Genomic DNA, 19,374 nt, shown 5'->3' with positions numbered 1-19,374 from the left:
TTTTGATTTCAATAATGTATTATTAAATGATGAATTTAACTAATAAATGTTTTAAAAGTATTTTTCATTGCTGGTACATTTAACTAATATAGCTGACTAATGTTAATAAATAGAACCATATTGTAAAGTGTTACCAATTTATTTAAGATTAGATCATGGCAAATTATTAGGAAGAAGCAAAAATTAGGAAGCAGAAGAGTTCATTATATGTAATTAAAATTAAAAAGCAGAAGACAATATAAGAACAATTAAACTGCTATAAAAGGATTAGTTCACATCCAGGATAAAAAATTTCCTGATCATTTATTCATTTACTCAAATTCATGTCTTTATTTCTTCAGTCAAAAAGAAATTAAGGTGTTTGAGGAAAACATTCCAGGATCTTTTGCCATATCGACTTCAATAGGAGCCAACGGGAGCATTTGTGGTTAAAAAGTCTAATTATTTATTTTTATTTTATTTATTTATTGACCACTTCGTTTTGTTATAAACCTAGATCTTGGATTTGAAACCTTCAACCCATGGACTCACATTGAAATCCACTATATGGAGAAAAATCCTGGAATGTTTTCGTCAAAAACTTTATTTATTTTCCACTGAAGAATGAAAGACATGAACATCTTGGATGACATGAGGGTGAGTAAATTATCCGGATTTGTTTTTTATTCTGGAAGTGAACTAATACTTTAAAGCAGGACTAAAGTAATAATTGTCCTCTCTGGTAATATTTGCCTAGAGCACATGCCTAAATAGAAATACACTCTTAATGGAAAAGTAAACAGAAGTATATCTAAACTCAAAGAGAAATTCATAAGCAAACACCCTCAGTAAAATCCCACTAAAACCTGTATACTTAAAAAGATGTTCTCGGATTTTCCACAATTAATCTCTGGTAAAAAATAAAAATAAAAAATGCAGATGTTGATCGATGACAGGAATGGATGTTGGAAAGAAGAGGCTTTTGTCTTTTCTCATATTTTCTGAAAAGAAATATACACAGTTATTTAAATGCAGAAATCCTAAACCATTTGAACAGACAAAACTATCACACAGACAATGTCTGTTGATTATTGTCAAATTCAAATTCGAATTCCAAAGAAATGATGTCAAATAACGTAATTGTCTAAAGCAATTACGAAAAACAAAGCTTCAATCTGAATTATATTATCATCTGGTGCTTACCAATGTAAAACTAGAAAATACATATTTCTTAATGCATTCCCTCAGATGTATGCTGCTGCTGCTTCTTCATCATCATTGAATCCAGCTTGAACAGCCTCTTGAATACTTCTGATTTCTTCTGGAGGAGCAGCAGGTAGAATTGCAAGCAATTCTTGATCAATCCTTTCTAGTCTTGCGATGCTCTTCTTGTCATACTCATCTTTATTCTTCAGGACAAGCCTTAAGATGCCTCTCTGTGCCTCATCACAGCCGTTCTGGAGCAGTTTTCGCTCATGCTCGAATTCTGGCTTACTTTTATCCATGGCCATTAGTTTGCCCAGTGAACTAACGCGGTCCATCAGGTACTTGCTGGAAACATCTGTGTATGTTGCAGAGATCATGTGGACCAGACTAGCAATGTTACTGGCTTGGAAGGCTTGGTTGTAGAGAAGATCTTTTGAGAAGAGCTTTGCATCGTAGGAGAGGGCTTGTGTTTTCTCTGATGTTGAGACAAAGTTTGTGAGAGTTTTGCTCAGGCTGGTTTTCACAATGTTGGAAACCATCTGAAAGAAGTGAACCATCTTCTCCCATTGCTCCTTCACTCTCCCCATGGCATCCATTCCTTTGACCAGCATCTCTACAGTAGTTCTAAAGTCGATCTCTTTCAGTTCACAATTTCTCATAGTGACGAGGATTTCAGTTAGTTCCTTCTGGTTCTTCTCTAGGTTCTCCACACACTTTTCATAAGTTTCTCTTGTCTTGTTCAGCTGAGCTCGGGTCTGCTCTATAGAGAATCTTGCATTTTCTGTGGCCCTCCCAGAAGGACTCCTGTTCTCTGACTTTGTTTCTTCTTTCTGCATCATTGGTGGCTTTGGAGCAATGGCTGGAGAATGTGTTTTGTCTTTACTTTTGCAATCAAAAACATGGGCTGACTTGATCAGATCCAAGACCTCTTTTACCATCTCAGTGCTTCTGTCTTTGTCACATTTGCCAACTGGTGCATATTTTGCGAGCTGTTCGCATATTTCTGTGCCATCTTGGCATAACTTCTGAACTTGTTTCTTTGCTGGGCAGTCAGAGTTTTCCTTTAAAGTTTCATTGATTCTTTTGAACTGTTCTGCTATAAAATCCGTCTTTGTAGTTTTGTTCTTCTGATCGTATAGTCTTGTCCAGTCGATGTTATCATCCTTACTATTCACATCCATTTCTTCCTGGATTTTCTGTGCCCAATTTAAAATTTCAGCGGACTTACTATACATCTTTATTTCAGCTACAACATCTGTTTTACCATTCACTGGTTGAGTAATAACAGATGCCATTCCAGTAATAATGCCAGTAATGCTCTGTGTTATTCCACCTACAAAATCCATGCCAATCATTTCCCATCCACTAGGGAGAGAATCCATAGCTTTCTTGTAGCTCTCCTGAGCCTGTTGCAGATCCTTCTCCATTTCACTCATTGCCTTCTCAGTCCTCTTCTTGGTCTCTTGAGCTGACTGCTCCTTCAATTTGCTCTCTTCTAGTTTATTTTTCATTGTTGCCATCTCCTCCCCATAAAAGTGCTCTGCATTCACACAAGCTTCCAGCAGCTCTTGAATGATATTGATGACATCAGTGAAGCGCTTTTCAGTTGCATCAGACAACCTAAGACATTCATCTGCAATGTCTTGGATATTTTTCAGTTGATCAGGAAGATGAGCTTTGACGACTTCATCATTGCCTTGGAACAGAATCTGCACAGCAGTTTTCATGTAATCTGGAACTTGGGCAGTATGGAGGCGAATCTGATCCATGCTCGTATGGGCCTCGTTAAATGCCCACCAGCCAGAGTTACACACTTGCATGAGGCAAGCACGAAAGGAATCAGGGTATTTGATGAAATTATAGCCATCTTTAGGTGGATTTTTACTGATAGAGAAATCTGTTGTGGACGAGATGAAAACCAGCTCTCCCAAGATAGCTATGGATAAAGGTGCTGGAGTCAGATACTCTTCCCAGTTGGCATAGGGCTGCATCATTAGTTTGGTTTGGTTCCTCATGTCCTCAGCAGTGGTAAGGCTTTGAGTAGATTTTGAGATTGCAGAATTCATGACTTCTCTGTTCCTGCTCAAAACAAAGATTAATTCACAATGCTATATTCATCACAACAACTTTTATGAGACATATACAGTATACATGTGCGTGTTTTTTTTTCTTTCTTTCTTTTTTTTTATCTCTTAACTTGAAGAATACTAATGGACAGCATCCTAGGCATAGCGTAAGCTCCGGTGAGAACTGAAAGACTGTTTATATTCATTGTTGCCTTTGTGTGTGTTTAAAAACACAGTAACTGTGACACCTATAAGTTACTGTACTTAGGCTACTATAAATGCACTAATTGCACATGATAGGATTATTCATTGTGTTTAGATATGTACCAAAATTTACAGTTTAACAGTAAGAATATTTTTAGCATAAAGTACTTGAAGGGCTATATTTTTAATGTGGAAAAAAGTGCTACTAATAACATAGTAATAGTGTATTTGATTGTACTGTTTAACTAATGACATAGTAATAGTGTATTTGATTGTATTAAAGAAATGTAGTGAAGTATCATATACATGGAATGTTAACATAATTACAATACATTTCAAATTATTTAATCTAGAAAAATATTTGGGCAATACTTTATAAATACATTTTGTATATATTCATTATATATATATCTTATATTGTAAATAATAAGTGTATTTTCTATGTATGATGTATATTTAAAAATCTATGAAAGATGGTTTCAATTATACTACAAGTGGTAACTAATTTTTTTTTTTTTTTTTTTTGTTAACATATAAAGTATGTTAAAGGCACATTTTAGTTCATATCCATGGTGTCCCAAAATTAAGTGTATTTTACTGCGGAAGAAAACTGAAGGAAAATGTTTGAGGATTTTAATATATAAGCTAAGAGGAGACTGGTTTTCCTTTGCTCCTCTAATCAAAACTTGGTTTTCACAAGACTAGCATATTCTCACCGGAGCTTACATTACACCCACATCATACGTCATCCGCTGGAACGCCACTTTTCCATGAACGTGCATATGACAGTTAGCGGAAGCTAGAGATTACGGTTTATAAAGTTTTACAGATGGATATTTTTCTTACAAAAACGCTTCTATTGGACTGTTGAATATCACCACTCATTCACTGCCATTATAAACCTTGGAAGAGCCAGCACAGTTTTTAAAGATAACTCTGATTGTATTTGTCTGAAAGAAGAAAGTCATATACACCTAGGATGGCTTGAGGGTGAGTAAATCATGGGTAAATTTTTTTTTTTTTTTTGTATGAAAGATCCCTTTAAACAAATAAGTTAAAGGGTTAGTTTACCCAAAAATTAAAATTATGTGATTAATTACTCACCCCCGTGTCATTCCAAACCCGTAAGACATTCGTTCATCTTTGGAACTCAAATTAAGATGTTTTTGATGAAATCCAAGAGCTCTCTGACACTCCATAGACAGCAAGGGTCCTACCACGGTCAAGGCACCGAATGAATGTGAATGTGACATCAGTGGTTCAACTGTAAATTTATGACGCTACTGTTCTCCCGCAAGTTACCATGGTGCTGCTGACGTAGAACACGCATGTGCTGAGGAAGCAGAGGAAAGCATGTGCATGCTCTGTGGCACTCTCGATAATGGCAGAAGATGGTAACTCATGGGAAAAGAACTGTTGAATAAAGTCATTATTATTTTTTATTTTTTTTTTTGCACAAAAAGTACTCTCGTAGCATCATAAAATTATGGTTGAAGCACTGCTGTCACATGGACCATTTTAATGAAGTCCTTACTTCGTTTCTGTGCCTTAATCGTGGTAGGACCCTTGCTGTCTATGGAGGGTCAGAAAGCTCTCAGATTTCATCAAAAATATTTTAATTTGTGTTCCTAAAATGAACAAAGGTCTTATGGGTTTGGAACGACATGAGGGTGAGTAACATCTCAAAAGCATTAAGTAGCCTATCTGACAAATTGATTTATGCACTTTTCCTGAAGCAGCTCATTTTGTGTCCTCCTCTACTTTTTTAGTTGTGCTCAAATCAAACTACTGTATATTGATATAATCTGTATTGCTTGAATGAATCATCATTCCAGAGTCAGGGAAGTATACAGCTAACCATAAATATGAAGATAATCATAGAACATTTCTACCTGAATGGGAGGATTTATATTTTATGGTTGAAAGATATGGAAAAGCAGTCTGCTTGATATGCCAGAATTCATTGTCACATTTTAAGGCTTCAAAGCTTGAGCACCATTTCACCTCACTCCATCACCGTGGCCTGGAAATTTCCCAAAGATGTGAACTTTAATAACACAAGCTAAACACACAACTTCAGAGCTTTGCTGACTGTTTCAAACTCAGCTTTTTCAGAAATTTGCCAAGCATTCAAGCATCCAAGTATGCTTAATAAGCCAAAAAACGTAAACGTGGTAACCTGTTTTCTTTTACAAGAGTAAGGTCATAAACAGCATAAGCTTAAACTAATAAATAAATAAGCTTGGTTGACACAGGTAGTTTTTTGCCTCTTACCCCAATTTCGCATGGCATGTAAACGCAATAACCCGATTTCTGTAGGCTTACTGAAGTGTGCATGTGTGATATGTGATAGGAACGCACTGTAAGCGCAGACTTAATTGCATCTAGACAGAGCAAACCATTTGCATTATAGAAAGAAGGGAATATATCACAAACACAGACTCTTTCATGACTCAGAAAATGATAAAAATGTGTTCTCATCTTGTGCCGCAGAAATAGAAATGGTTCTGTCAAACCGCTGCATTTATAACTGCATGAGAGCATACTATATGTGTTGTAAGTTTCCCTCTGGCATGTTGCAAGTTTCATTTAACATCACAACTGAAAATCAGGGCCGGATTTACATATAGGCATTCTAGGCACGTGCCTAGAGGGGCCCAAACACAATGAAGAGATATAATATTTTTGTTATACTATGGGCTATCTACGACAGTAAAAGAACCAATTTATTAGCACACATAGAAAAGAGAGAAAGTAGGGATTTTTTTCTTGTTTTATTTTATTTAATTATATATATATATATATATATATATATATAATATATATATATATATATAAAATACATATTTATTTTTTTACACATATCTATTTAGTCATTTTTTCTGACCATCAAGTGTCAGTCACTCTCAAGGCCAACTGGCAGGAAAACATAGTCAATTCTAACCATTTTTTACAATAGATAAAGTGCCGACAATTCATACAGCTATTTCCACACAGTGGTATAGCAGATGGGGAACGCACTGCTGGGAGCCCCGCGATAAACTCCCAGTGCTAAGTTGCATCATATCATGTGTCAACCATAACCAGAGATATTGTCAATTAGTTTTGTGTCTATGTCACGAAAAGAGGTGAATCCGGCCCTGCATACAGTCTTGCTCGAGACTTGAAAAAAACAAAACAAAAAAAAAAACCAGTTGAAAGTGTGCCGAGCCATGGAAGAGACTGTTTGTCAAGCGCTTTCCACCAGCGCGATTCGAGACGGAGTGAAACACGGACAAATGCATTTCATTCATTCGTTCATAACCACTCATATCCCCCAAAATCACCTTTAAAGTTGACCAAATGAAGTCCTTAGCAATGCATATTACTAATCAAAACTAAGTTTATATATATTCACGGTGGGAAATTTACAAAATATCTTCATGGAACATGATCTTTACTTAATATCCTAATGATTTTTGTCATAAAAGAAAATGATAAATATGGCCCATACAATGTATTTTTGGCTTTTGCAGATATACCTGTGCTACTTAAGACTGTTTTTTTGTTTTTGTTTTTGTTTTTTTTTGGTCCAGGGTCACATATGTATGTAAGGCTGCTTTGCAACCATGCAAAATTGTTAAACACACTATGTGAAGTTCATAACTATACTGTCATATATAGAAGGTGCCAGGGAGGAGACAGAAAGGGCTTGGAGCAGGAGGATCCAAGCAGGACCCAGGCCATAGCCATGATGGCAACCCATGGTGGAGAGGAGGGAGCTAGGAGCCATGGTGGGGCCTACGGGTCCACGGGCCGAGGCGGAGTCCAGGGCTTAGAGGCTGAAGACGGAGTCAAGGGAAACTCCAGCCACGGCGATGCTGGAGGATGGCAGTCCCGCGGAGCTCGCACCATGCTGATGTTGGGCTGAGGGCAGCAGAGGGGCTGCCAGATGACAGCGGTGGAGGAGGAAGGAGAGGGTGGGTGGGTGTTTGTTTATTTGTGAGCCTCCGGGCTTAACTTGGGACCAGGAGCCCTCTCAGGGCTGAACGGTGGAACAGGAGCTTTCTCTGGGCTAAACTCAGGGACTGAAGCCCTCTCTATACTGGACTTGGAAACGGGAGCCCACTCAGGGCTGGACGGGACCAGCAGGGACGAAGGAAAGAGGAGAGGGGGCAAGTCGGGTTCCAGATCAGTTTCCCAGTCTATGAGGTCCTCCTCAAAGTCCAGCAGTCCCAGATGTATAATCAGCTCACCCTCAGCCACGGTGCAGTGGGCGGAGCTCCACACCAAGCTCTCTCTGTCCGCGGCATTCTCCCTCATGGCGAGCTCTGTTGCCAGCTCTCGCACCTTGACTGACGTCATTTGCAGCTTCAGCTCAGGCTCTCCATCAGCAGTGGTGGACTGGGCACTGGGTCAGGAGTGGATCTGGCGATCATCCTCGGGGGAGACGGTGAAAGGCGATATATTTCTCACCAGAATCCACTCCACAAAGGTGGCAAGATTTGCTCAAAGATCATCTTCAGACAACGGTGCTCTGCACAAAAAGACACTGGGTACAACGAGAATCAAAAATGGAGGGGCACACGGAGGTAACTGTTTAGGTCGAGTCTTCTGTCACGATCGCTGCCGGAAGGAACACGGAGCCATGGAATACACTAAATAGTCTTAAATGAGCGACACACGAACACAACTTGGTAAACCCGCAAACACAGAACGCAATGGCATAGATTTAAAAACAAGGGATGATTGGGGAAAACACAGGTGCATGGGATCATAATCAAATTATCAGACTGAGCGAGAACATGAACATGACCAAATAAGGGAAAACATGAACAGAAATGGGCAAAACAGGTCCATGAACCTGACATATACAAAGTACTGCATTATTATAAATTAATATTATAATTATTTGCAATTATAACTATTTTTATACTCAACAAGTAGAACTCAAATACAGTGTATTGTATTGTACATTTATTCATAACAGGTCAACAAAGGATTCAACTAAAATAAATTATTGAAGTATTGCTTAAATATTTAACAAATAAAATGATTTATTTGCAAATCCCCCATTGTTACATTTGTGCCTTACAGCACCTGTTAGCAGAAACATACTGGATGTTTCAATTTATAACTCACATTGTCTTTGGTTTGCCCAAAAGGAAAGTCACCATCATCTTAAAATGATTTCATCATTCTCAGATTTGAAATACTTGGTGAAACTTGTGTCTTTATCTGCAATGAGTTTCTAAACTCTTTCTAAACTCAGGTTTCTTCTGAAAAATGTGCCAAATCTGCAAAACAGATTCTCAATAGTGTGCACTCTGTCGAGTTCAGATGTTTAGCAAAAGTACAGCAAAACCGATTGTTGGTGAATTTCAGAGCTCATGAAAGTATAAAGTGAGGAGGTATTGACTTATCAAGTCCCCTTCACTGAACATACTGTAGCCTATATTTAGGCCGATGTTAAAATCACATTATTAAAATACTTAAGACACATTTAAGGGGTGAAGGAACAAACAAACAAACATCGATACACAGAATATGACATGGTTTCTTGTGCCATAGTCTTAGGTGAGAACTCATACAGTGGTCTTGTTTACTTAAATGCTATGACAACAACATACAATACAAACAATCCCCACAGACATACATTATATGGCCTTCATACATCTACAGGATCATAAGATGAGTTGCTTCATTCATCCCTTATCGACACTAGCTGTTGGGCTGAGTGAGCATGGACATGTCATTGGGTTATGAAGTGGCGTCCTCTTTCAAAGGTTTGTCCAGTTAGTTTATATAGGTTTGTATGTGTGAAAATCACTTTTAACAATTTTCAAAAATGTTGTAGATGGAATTATGAAGCCAGTGTACTTTCTTGAAGATGAATATTTAGTCAACATTTGAAGTGGATCAAAAAAGTTCACCAAAGTTGTCCTAAGACAAGAAACCATTTTGTTTTAGGTTTTAGGACAACTTTGATGAAAGGTTTTGATCCACTTCAAATGTTGACTAGTGTATATATACTTCATCCTTCCCCAAATGTATTTGTAAAAAGTATAGTATTTTACAAATGAATTTGTAGTGCACTAAGTTTGTGCACCATGGTTGCGTTTATAGGTTACTGATGTGCATGTTAACAAGAAAAATTTGTGATTGGCTGCTCCGCCAACGACTCTGCTCAATCTGCAGTCCATTGCCTACACCTGCCGCTGTGGTTCAGACGCTCCTTTAAAGGAGATTACTAACAGAGACAAATGAGTCTTGGACTTGGGATATTGGGTTGTGTTTGATTTAATTTGATTTGTTTTGAGCACTTTTACATTGCTACAACAGCACATTACACCAGCAGCCAGGCACCCCGCTTTACACACTGATGATGCTGACGTTTTCAGAAATATTGTTATCTTTTCTAATATGTTTTTTTGTTTCATTATAGTGATTTACTTTTGAGCTTAATAAAGCCTTTTCCTACTGAGCCTTATGCTTGCGTGTTTCCCTCCTTTTGTTGCTTCCCTTCGAGCCAGGGCTTGTAACACTGCGCAAAATCAGGGTAAGAGGCAAAAAACTACATGTGTCGTCCAGTTTATCTTTACGCCATTTATGACCTTACTTCGATAAAAGAAAATGGGTTATGGCATTTACATGACCACGAGTTGTCGGCTTATTAAGTATCGATTTAAGAACGTACATGTAAATGCACTCATTGATGGACTTGATCAACATCTTCCATCTGATCTCATTTGGCTTGCAAGAGGTAATGTGCTTCGTCATTTTTTGAACTTTAGAATTCAGAACTTTTGAATTTGGTGAAACTGTTCCTCGCAGAGAAACATAAGGACTATCCTTAGCTACATGATCCACATTGGGTTTTGGAATAGTTTTTTGTTTTTTTGTTTTTTTGATGTTGTGTTTTATGTGTTTTGTATAAGTGTGTATGTGAGAGAGGTTTTAGATGTTGTGTGTGATGGTGTAGATTGTTTTCATATTTGCCAACAAACTCAGGCTGTTCAAGACACATCTACAAAGGAGAGATCACATTTTGTGCTCGTTAAAGGCAAGTGCCGAGGTTGTAAAAGGAAATACTACATAATATGCTACACTGCTTGAAACTCTTGAAGAGAGTTTTGTGGACAGATTCTTCAACCTAAGGAAAAAAAGACCACAAGTAACATTTCTGGTCAACCCATTCACTACTGTACATTCTTTATGTTTAAAAGCCCCTTTAGTGGAAGATGAAGCATCATCTCAGCTTGGAATGATTGAACTCTCCGAGGATGACAGACTTAAAGTGTTCTGAGGGAAGGAGCCGTGAAGTTTTGGTAGATTGTGCCGATTGAGAGATCTCCCAATGTCATACCTGCTGCACTCTTTTGTAATTTGTGAATTCATTTTTATTTTATTTTTTTTATTTTTTTATTTTTTTTGACACTGTAACAAGTGAAAACAAAGCATTGCTCTGTTGACACCCATGTGAAAGAGTTAATACAAGTGAAGTCATGAGTAGCCACAAGTGAATACAAGCTAGACCTTAAAAGGATTGTGGAAGCCAAGGACTGACAAGCAATCAAGTATAAAGGAGGCAGGCTTATACAACAATATTAATATTTGTATTTTTACTTAAACTTTGACTAAGGTAAACACTTAAGAACTTATTTTGACTCACCAGTGGTCTTTAAAATCTCATTGTTTTTTTTGTAAGTGACAACCAGTCAAAGTCTATGTTTATTATAATTTAAATTAGAATCTATATAGTCACACTGACTAAAAATTGAGGCAGCCAGGATTTCTTTTCAGTAATTTGTTCAGTTATTCATTTACAGCCAAACACCCACCCACTATTTTGGATAACAAACATTTGTGCCTACTCTGCATTAAAATGATCGAAAAAGACTTAATGATTGCGTCATGCAATTATTCAACCGATTCGTTAAAAAAAAAGGCTGTTTCATTTAGAAAAGAACAACCCAGTTCTAAACATTTCATTCATTGAAATGCACTATCCTTCATTACATTTACAAAGAAATGTAGAAATAAATAATTGTGAAAAGAAATAAATGTGGAAAGAAAGAAAGAAAGAAATGTAGAAATACTCATTTATTTTTGTTAATTTGCATATCTTTGCAGATTTATGCAAGTTTACTAAAGTATTCATTAAATGAGTACCCCGGCTCAAAAACCCCTTTGCCATGCATAGAGTCGGCCCATTTAGCTAATTTACTACCACACATTTGAGTATTTTTAACTACTATGTTTTAAAATGTAAATTAATGATTCAACAGTGCGATTCGATATTTTGTACACGTTTTCACATTTTACTTTTATTAAAACAATGTAAAAAAAAAAAAAGTAAATAAATGATCAAACACTTTTTGACTTTCACAGTTTGTGTAAATTCACCTGGGGTTCAGTGTATTTCTTTTACTTTTTCCTCTCACTCTCACTCTTCTCCCCCACTAGGTTCAAGTAAGACGGCCTATATACCACATATGATGAATCTATTGTTTTTCCCCTTTCATGTTTGATATAATTTTAAATGTCAATTGGTAAAATGGTCTCAATTTTACAGCAGTCACTCATATTAGGAGAAAGATGGAAAACATTTGAAGAATTCTGTTCTACCGCTGAGGGATGTGTTTTCCTCAGGGTCTAATGAGAATGTTTTCCCATCTCCATGCAAGTGTGACCCTTGGGTCAGGGAGCAACAAAAAGTATTTCATGTACAACTAATCTGAAGATTTCTTTATTCTGGTATGTATATTTAAGGGAAGTGGCAAAACAGTAATTTGGGGATTCTGTAACCAGAAAACCCCCCACACAATGTGTGTGAGTCTCTGGAGCTCTGCATCCAGAAATCGTTATCATGCTGCTGTGTGTTTCTCTGCTGTCAGGTATACATCTCTCCCTCTTAGATTCATTTTTGGGCAATTTATGTTACGTATTTATCTAAATTGGAACTGAATTTAATTCTGAATTGGATTCTCAATGTTTAATTATGCAATTGGCATGATCGATTCTTACCTGACAAATAAAATGTTATATTTGATTTATTCTGCACTCTTCTGAAATAATTATGACTAATAGATTAAGTGTGGGGACCTTTTGATTTCTGTCTATCACTGACCTGGCAAGTGCCAGCAATGTGGCTAAGAAAACAATTTGTGAAAGAGCGAGCATGTGATAGACAACTTATCCTCTGACTAGTCTCAGAACTGAAAGGTTTATGATTGTGACACCCGTGATGGCCACATGAGGCTCTAAGTGATACTGGGTCCGTAATGAATGAATAATTGAAAGTATGGGATGTCCAGAATAATCAAATATCTAAATTAATATCGAACCAAAATTTGTAATCAGTTTTTAAAAATAAATACAGCCTAAATGTAATAATCATTTGAAATTGGAGTCAGATTAAAACACAGAGCTTGAATCAAATTGAAACTAAATTCTAATAAACTAAGTGAAGTTTGCAGAACTAAAAGACCTACACGCATTATTTCACCCATTAGATTCCATCGTAAGGCCAATGGGTGTTCCTTACAGTATTGTACCTAACATTTATTTGTTTATTTATTTATTTTAAATAAACACAGAAATTAAAGACACCAATTTTAATATAAAGTGGGACCTGATTTGATGTTTCATAATAATAAGTAATTTTGTCTAATTTCCTTACCTTGTTGGAAAGTGAGAAGAGTTTCGTCAAGTCTTAGGTTGAGATCTGGTTGAATGGTAGAATGGTGAAATGACTGCATGCTTCAGTTTATATGGCCATCTGAAAGGGGTGGAGGTGGATGACTTGGGGGCGAGAAACCACAATGTTAACTCAGATATTCTGTCTTAATGTTATTCTTTGCAGATTAAATGAAAACTGTATGTAGATGGCGACAAAAACTGTCTTTTCTCAAAAACCACTGAGGGTAAAGATGTGAGGAGAGACTGCCTTAATATCATAGGCTCTCAGTAATTTTTTGCATCATATGTCACTGTTTTCCAGCTGTAATTTCCAACTTCTTGTACATTATCTTTTTGTAAAGAAGAAAAAAATAATCTGTAAAGACAAATATTTAGTGAACATAAAAACTGATATATATATAACTGAATATATATAACTTTTATTTTATTTATTTATTTATTTATTTTTTGGTAGGTGTGGAGAAAATGTTATTATTATTTATTTTGCTCGACTAAAGTGTGTTCTTTAAACTTTCTGAATGCTTCATCAGTATGCTTTATGAGTATGCGTTATTTTGATGTGCTAAAAGAACAACGATAAATGTACGGGGTGTGTGTGTGTGCAGACAAGTGTGTGGCAAGAAATGTTATTTTAGAGACTCTACATCCTAGCTTGTAAGAAGATGATTTGCTTTCAATACTGAGAAACACATCTAAGGGACATAAATACCTTAAATGGACACAATTTGAATATGCATTATGATTGGTGGAGATAGAAGCATCCTGGTTTGACTGAAATATAAGTACTGAGTCAAAGTTTTCCTCCACTTTGACTCAGTTCCAAAGTTGCACTCTGCAGCCAACATGTATGACTGTTGACCTTTCTTGCAAGAAATAAAAAATAAATAAATAAAACATTAAGGACTTTCTGTCTCTGTTCCTCTGCACTAAGAAAAAAAATCCACAACAGTGGGGCCAGTAAAATCTACACTACTGGCTTGACTGGCCAGATTATAGAGTTTTTTTTTTTTTTTTTTTTTTTTTTTTTTTATATTAATTCACATAATAAATATCTGATACTCAAGCATTCAGCTCTATCTGATGACAATACTGATTCAGTTGTACATATTTCAGTTATAATGTCCATTGTTCTGTGTCCATAGTGAAAGAGAGGGGGTTAAATCTTGACAGAGGCATCCAACCTGTCAATGTGAGAGGCATTATCTCTGTGAGATGTTTGGTTTAAAAGTTATAACTATGATGGGGGGGAAAGAAGCCAGTATAAAGTACAATAGATTTACAGTATATTTACACACCAATCTATTGATAATTACTGTATGTACATGAACATTTAAATTTGCTAGGTTATGTTGTGTTAGGCTAGGTTATAACACTGAACATAGGTTTATATAGTAGTATTTTATGTATTTCTGTTTTTATAATAAAACATAGAAATTAGAAATAGAACTTAAATAATTAGTATTAAAACATGCTTACAACAGCTTGCAGCAAAAATGGCATCAAAATTAATAAAAATCCCCCAAAAACTCACGATTTCCCCTGTACAAGTTGTTGTTTTTATACAGTGGCAAGTATAAGTTTGTTAACCCTCTGAAAAAAATCTAGATTTCTGCACTGATTACTCATAAAATGTATTTTCATATTTTTATGTCATATGACCTGACTTATTTTATCTACATTTATGTTTGATGCCATATGTGACAAAGGTGAGCAGGGTAGACCAATCTGCAGCCTCACAAAAATTGTATAAGGAAACACCAGATAGGAAGGCTTTGGAGGCCACCATACCTCGAGTAGAGTGGGCCCTGACCCCCAGAGGAGAGGGGAGATCAGAGGACTCGTAAGCTAGGGAGATAGCCTCAACTATCCATCTGCTTAATGTCTGCTTAGTTGCCCTTGGGCCGACCAAAGCAGAAGAAAGGTTGATAACCAGAGAAAAGTTCTTGCAGGAACTGCAGCACTGAACCAGCTGGAAAGTTAACTGGATCCAGCTGACAATCTCCACACCATGAAGTGAAAAGCTTCCAATTCAGGGAGTATAGTTTCCTTGTGGACGGGGCTCTGGAGTGGAGAATGGTCTCAAAAACCTCTGTTGAGAGACCAGAAGCTCTGAGTTGTGCCCCCTCAGAGGCCATACCCACAGTTTCCACAACTCCATGTGAGGATGAACAATCGTGTCACTCACCTCTCAGAAGGTCCATCTTGATTGGATTCTCACATGGAGACCCATTAAGGAGGGAGGAGGTCCGAGAACCAGACTCGGGCTGGCCAGAATGGTGCTATTACAGTGTACTGTTCCCATCCTGGCGGACTCTTTCCAGAACCCCTGGGAGCAGAGCAATCCGGGTTAATGCATACAGATGCAGCCTCAGCCACATCTGTACCATTGCATCCAGTCCCAAATTAGCTGGATGTGTGAAGGAGAACCAGAGACGATAGTGAGTGGTCTCCTGAGATGCAAACAGTTCTACTTTAACCTGACCAAAAATGCTCCAAATCTGCCCCACAACCATGGGGTGGAGTCTCCAATTCCCCAGGCCTCAGCCCCTGCCTTGACAGGATGTCTGCTCCCTAATTGAGGTACCCAGACATACAAATTGCCTTTACAGAGGGCCCACAGGAGGATCTGGTGTGCCAGTTTGCAAAGTGGGCACGACCACAGATCCCCCTTTTGGGCGATTTATGAGACCACTGATGTGTTGTCTGTCCGGACAAGCACATGATGGCCTCTGAGGTCTGGGAGGAAGTGTTTCAAAGCTTGATATACTGCCAACATCTCCAGACAGTTTATGGGCGAAGAGAGATGATGGTCTCTCCACAGACCTCAAGGTGAGCGACCACTCATGATTGCTCTCCAGCCCATGAAGGATGCATTCTTCGTTATGTCGAGTTCACACTGCATGATTTTCAAAGTCATTGGATCACCGTTGTTTTCACACTGCATGACTATCTAGGGTAGCATTCAGTTGCTGCTGTGTTCACACTGAATTGGCGACAGGAGGTTACACACTGCATGACTTTACAATAGGAAGAATCACCGACAGCTCTGTCTGGTCCATAATCTACGTTTCATATAACTCCTCCCTGAACATCCCGATGCCCTGTATCTTGTGCTCTCATTGGAGAGAGGTCATCGCCAATGTTTTTTTTCAGTCAGATCTCATTTCACACAGCAGGATTTTTAATTGCCTACAGGTCCAGATATTTATTATGGCAAATTTTTCAGGGGGGCGTCGGTGATGCATCTGCGAATCTCTCAGATAACATCTTTGATAATTCACACTGTGTGATTGTCACTTGCGTGAACACGCACAGATTTGCCTTTGATTTTGGCCATTTGTCCACGATTTCACAAAACCTGTCTGGGAGTGAAAATCGGGGCAAAATTGTGCAGTGCAGTGTTAATTTTGACAGCCATTTTTAAGTTAGTCTTAGTCTTAATTTTTTATTTATTTTATTTTTTTTATTAGGAGTGCAAAAACATACTACATAGGGTGAACACAAAACACAACAACAAAACACAAAAAGAACAATAAAACAGCAATGATAGTAACAACAATGAAAAATAAGCAGAAATGACAAATGAGTAATAGTAAAAGTATTTAAATAGTAATAGCATGTATAATAATAATGATAATAATATTTTGTGATAACGGCAACAGTAATAACAGTAATAATAATAACAGTAGTGATAGTAAAGATGGTGCTGATAATAAGTTGTGTTGATGGAAATAGTAATATCAATAATAATAATAGATAACATTGATAATAATAATAAAAATAAAAGTAGTGATACTTATACTAAAGATTGTGATGATAATATTTTGTGTTGACGGAAATAGTAATAATAATAATAATAATAATAATAATAATAATAATAATAATAATAATAATAACATTTATATCAATAATAATACTAACAGTTATAACAGTAATAATAATAATAACAATTGTAATACTAAATATGGTGATGATGATAATATTTTGTGTTGACAGCAATAGTAATATCAATAATAATACAATAACATTAATAACAACAACAATAATAATAACAATAGTAATGCTAAAGATTCATGATAATATTTTGTGATGACGGCAACAGTAATATCAATAATAATAACAGTAATTATAATAATAATAATAATGATAAAATGACAATATAATAGTAGTAATGAAATAATGACACATACCTAACACATACCACACCTCTGCTAGTTTCTGTGTCAGGGTTTTTTTTTTTTTTTTTCTCCTTCTCATTCACAGTACAGTTACGATTTGTATGTATGTCTAAGCTGAGGTGGTGCATTAAAAGAAGGGTGTGGTGCATTAAAATGAGCATTCGGTGCATTAAAAACATGTGTGGTATATGTTAGGTGTAGATTTGATTTGGTTATATTTATATATTTTAGATATATATTTTAAATTTTTTTTAATTATTAAAGATATTCATTATACCGTTACCATCCTTATATCAAGCAAAATATCATCCCATCAACATCATTCTATCACTGCTCAATGTTTCTATGATATTGATAATATTAATAATAACATTAATGTCAATAATAATAATAATGAAAATACTACTAATAAATTACTAATAATATTACTAAAACCTTGTATAAATATGTATAATAATAGATAAATTTCTATGGTGAAAATTTCTATGATATTTCTGGTTCTGATATACAGTTGTAATGAGTTGAAAAATATTCTTGGGAGATGTAGTCTGTGAGCAAATTTTTCCAGTGCATTATGTGAATAGTGTTTCGGGATTTCCAGTTCAAGAAGATAGTTTTCTTGGCGATGGCTAAGGCTACGAGGAGCATCCTTTTGTTTGTTATTTCCTGATTGAGAGTTGATAGATCACCCAGTAGACAGAGTAAGGGGGATAATGGGATGCGGCAGCCCAGGAGGCGGGATAGGGATTCAGTGATGTTTTTCCAAAAGTGTTTAATGGGTGGGCAGTGCCATGTGGCGTGGATATATTTGTCCAGACTGTTTTGTGAGCAGTGTGAGCAAATTTCTGATGTGAATCCCATTTTAGACAGCCTTTCCCCAGTGTAGTGTGTTCTATGAAGAGTCTTATACTGTATGAGCTGAAGTTTGGCGTTTTTAGTCATGGAATAAATATTTGTACAAATTTGTGTAGTCGGTATCAGGAGCAATCGAAAGGTCTTCTTCCCATTTGAATGTTGGTAAAGTTATGGTTTTATTTGAACTATTTATAATTTTGTATATTTTTTAAAGTAATTTTTTCGGGGAGGATATATTAACTAAATCTGCTAATGCGGAAGGAAGGTGAAGACTGATGGTTCTATTGTTGATTTTGGATAAAACAGCTGATTTGAGTTGCAGATAATTCAAGAATTGATTGCTCCTGATACAGTACTCCTGGACTAAGTAGGAAAATGAAACAAAGTTATTAGACTGAAAAATGTGATTAATATGTGTGATTCCCTTTTCTGCCCATTTATGGAAATTGAGAGTTTTTTTGTTGCTTGTGAAATCAGGGTTGTTCCAGAGTGGGGTGAGATTAGATGGGGCCTGATTGGAGTTTGTGAATTGATGATATTTCCACCAGGCTGTCAGAGCAGAGGCTATTGTCAATGCTTTGAAGCATGGGTGATATTTAATGGACTGACTGAGAAATGGGATGTCTGATATGCGCAAGTTTTCGCAGAGTGATTGTTCTATGTCTAGCCATGTAATGTCTGACTGAGTGGGGTGAATCCATTTATATATGTATTGAAGTTGGTATGTAATGGTAAAAATGTGGGGCATCTAATCCTCCCAAAAATTTGGGTTTTTGTAAAGTGCTTAATTTTATCCATGGTGGTTTATTTTTCCAGTAGAATCGGGTAATGATGGAGTCTAAAGATTTGAACCAATTGAGAGAAGGTTGGGTTGGGATCATTGAGAATAAGTAGTTTATATTTGGAAGTACTGTCATTTTGATTATAGCTATTCTGCCCTGGATGGAAAGTGGTAAGTTGTGCCAGCGGTGAAGGTCGTCTTCTAATGTTTTCAGTAAAGGAAAGAAGTTGAGTCCAGTCAGCTCTGACAGCCTGGAGGAAACCCTAACGCCTAAATAAGTGATGAGGCCTGTGCATAGAGGAATGGTTGATACCTGGGCTACAACATCCCATTTGGTTTGATGTACTGGAAGAATTGAAGATTTATTCCAATTTATTGCATAATCTGATATTGTAGAGTATAAATCAATGGTTTTAGTTATTTC

At 36.6% G+C, this 19,374-nt stretch overlaps 1 protein-coding gene across 1 annotated transcript; it reads right to left on the bottom strand.

Annotated features, from left to right (window-relative positions):
* Positions 1-1,182: 1,182 nt before the first annotated feature.
* LOC109094104 lies at positions 1,183-13,241 on the bottom strand. The gene is made up of 2 exons (XM_019107782.2): positions 13,117-13,241; positions 1,183-3,264 (listed from the first exon to the last, which is right to left on the bottom strand). The coding sequence occupies exon 2, from the start codon at positions 3,249-3,251 to the stop codon at positions 1,224-1,226; it is 2,028 nt and encodes a 675-aa protein (XP_018963327.1). The 5' UTR covers positions 3,252-3,264; positions 13,117-13,241; the 3' UTR covers positions 1,183-1,223.
* Between the last annotated feature and the right edge of the window lie 6,133 nt (positions 13,242-19,374).

This window comes from Cyprinus carpio, chromosome B16, assembly GCF_018340385.1.
Source record: "Cyprinus carpio isolate SPL01 chromosome B16, ASM1834038v1, whole genome shotgun sequence".
In the NCBI taxonomy this organism is placed as follows: domain Eukaryota; kingdom Metazoa; phylum Chordata; class Actinopteri; order Cypriniformes; family Cyprinidae; genus Cyprinus; species Cyprinus carpio.
The sequence above is the reverse complement of the archived record's forward strand: the minus strand, read 5'-3'. Positions and strand labels throughout refer to the sequence as shown.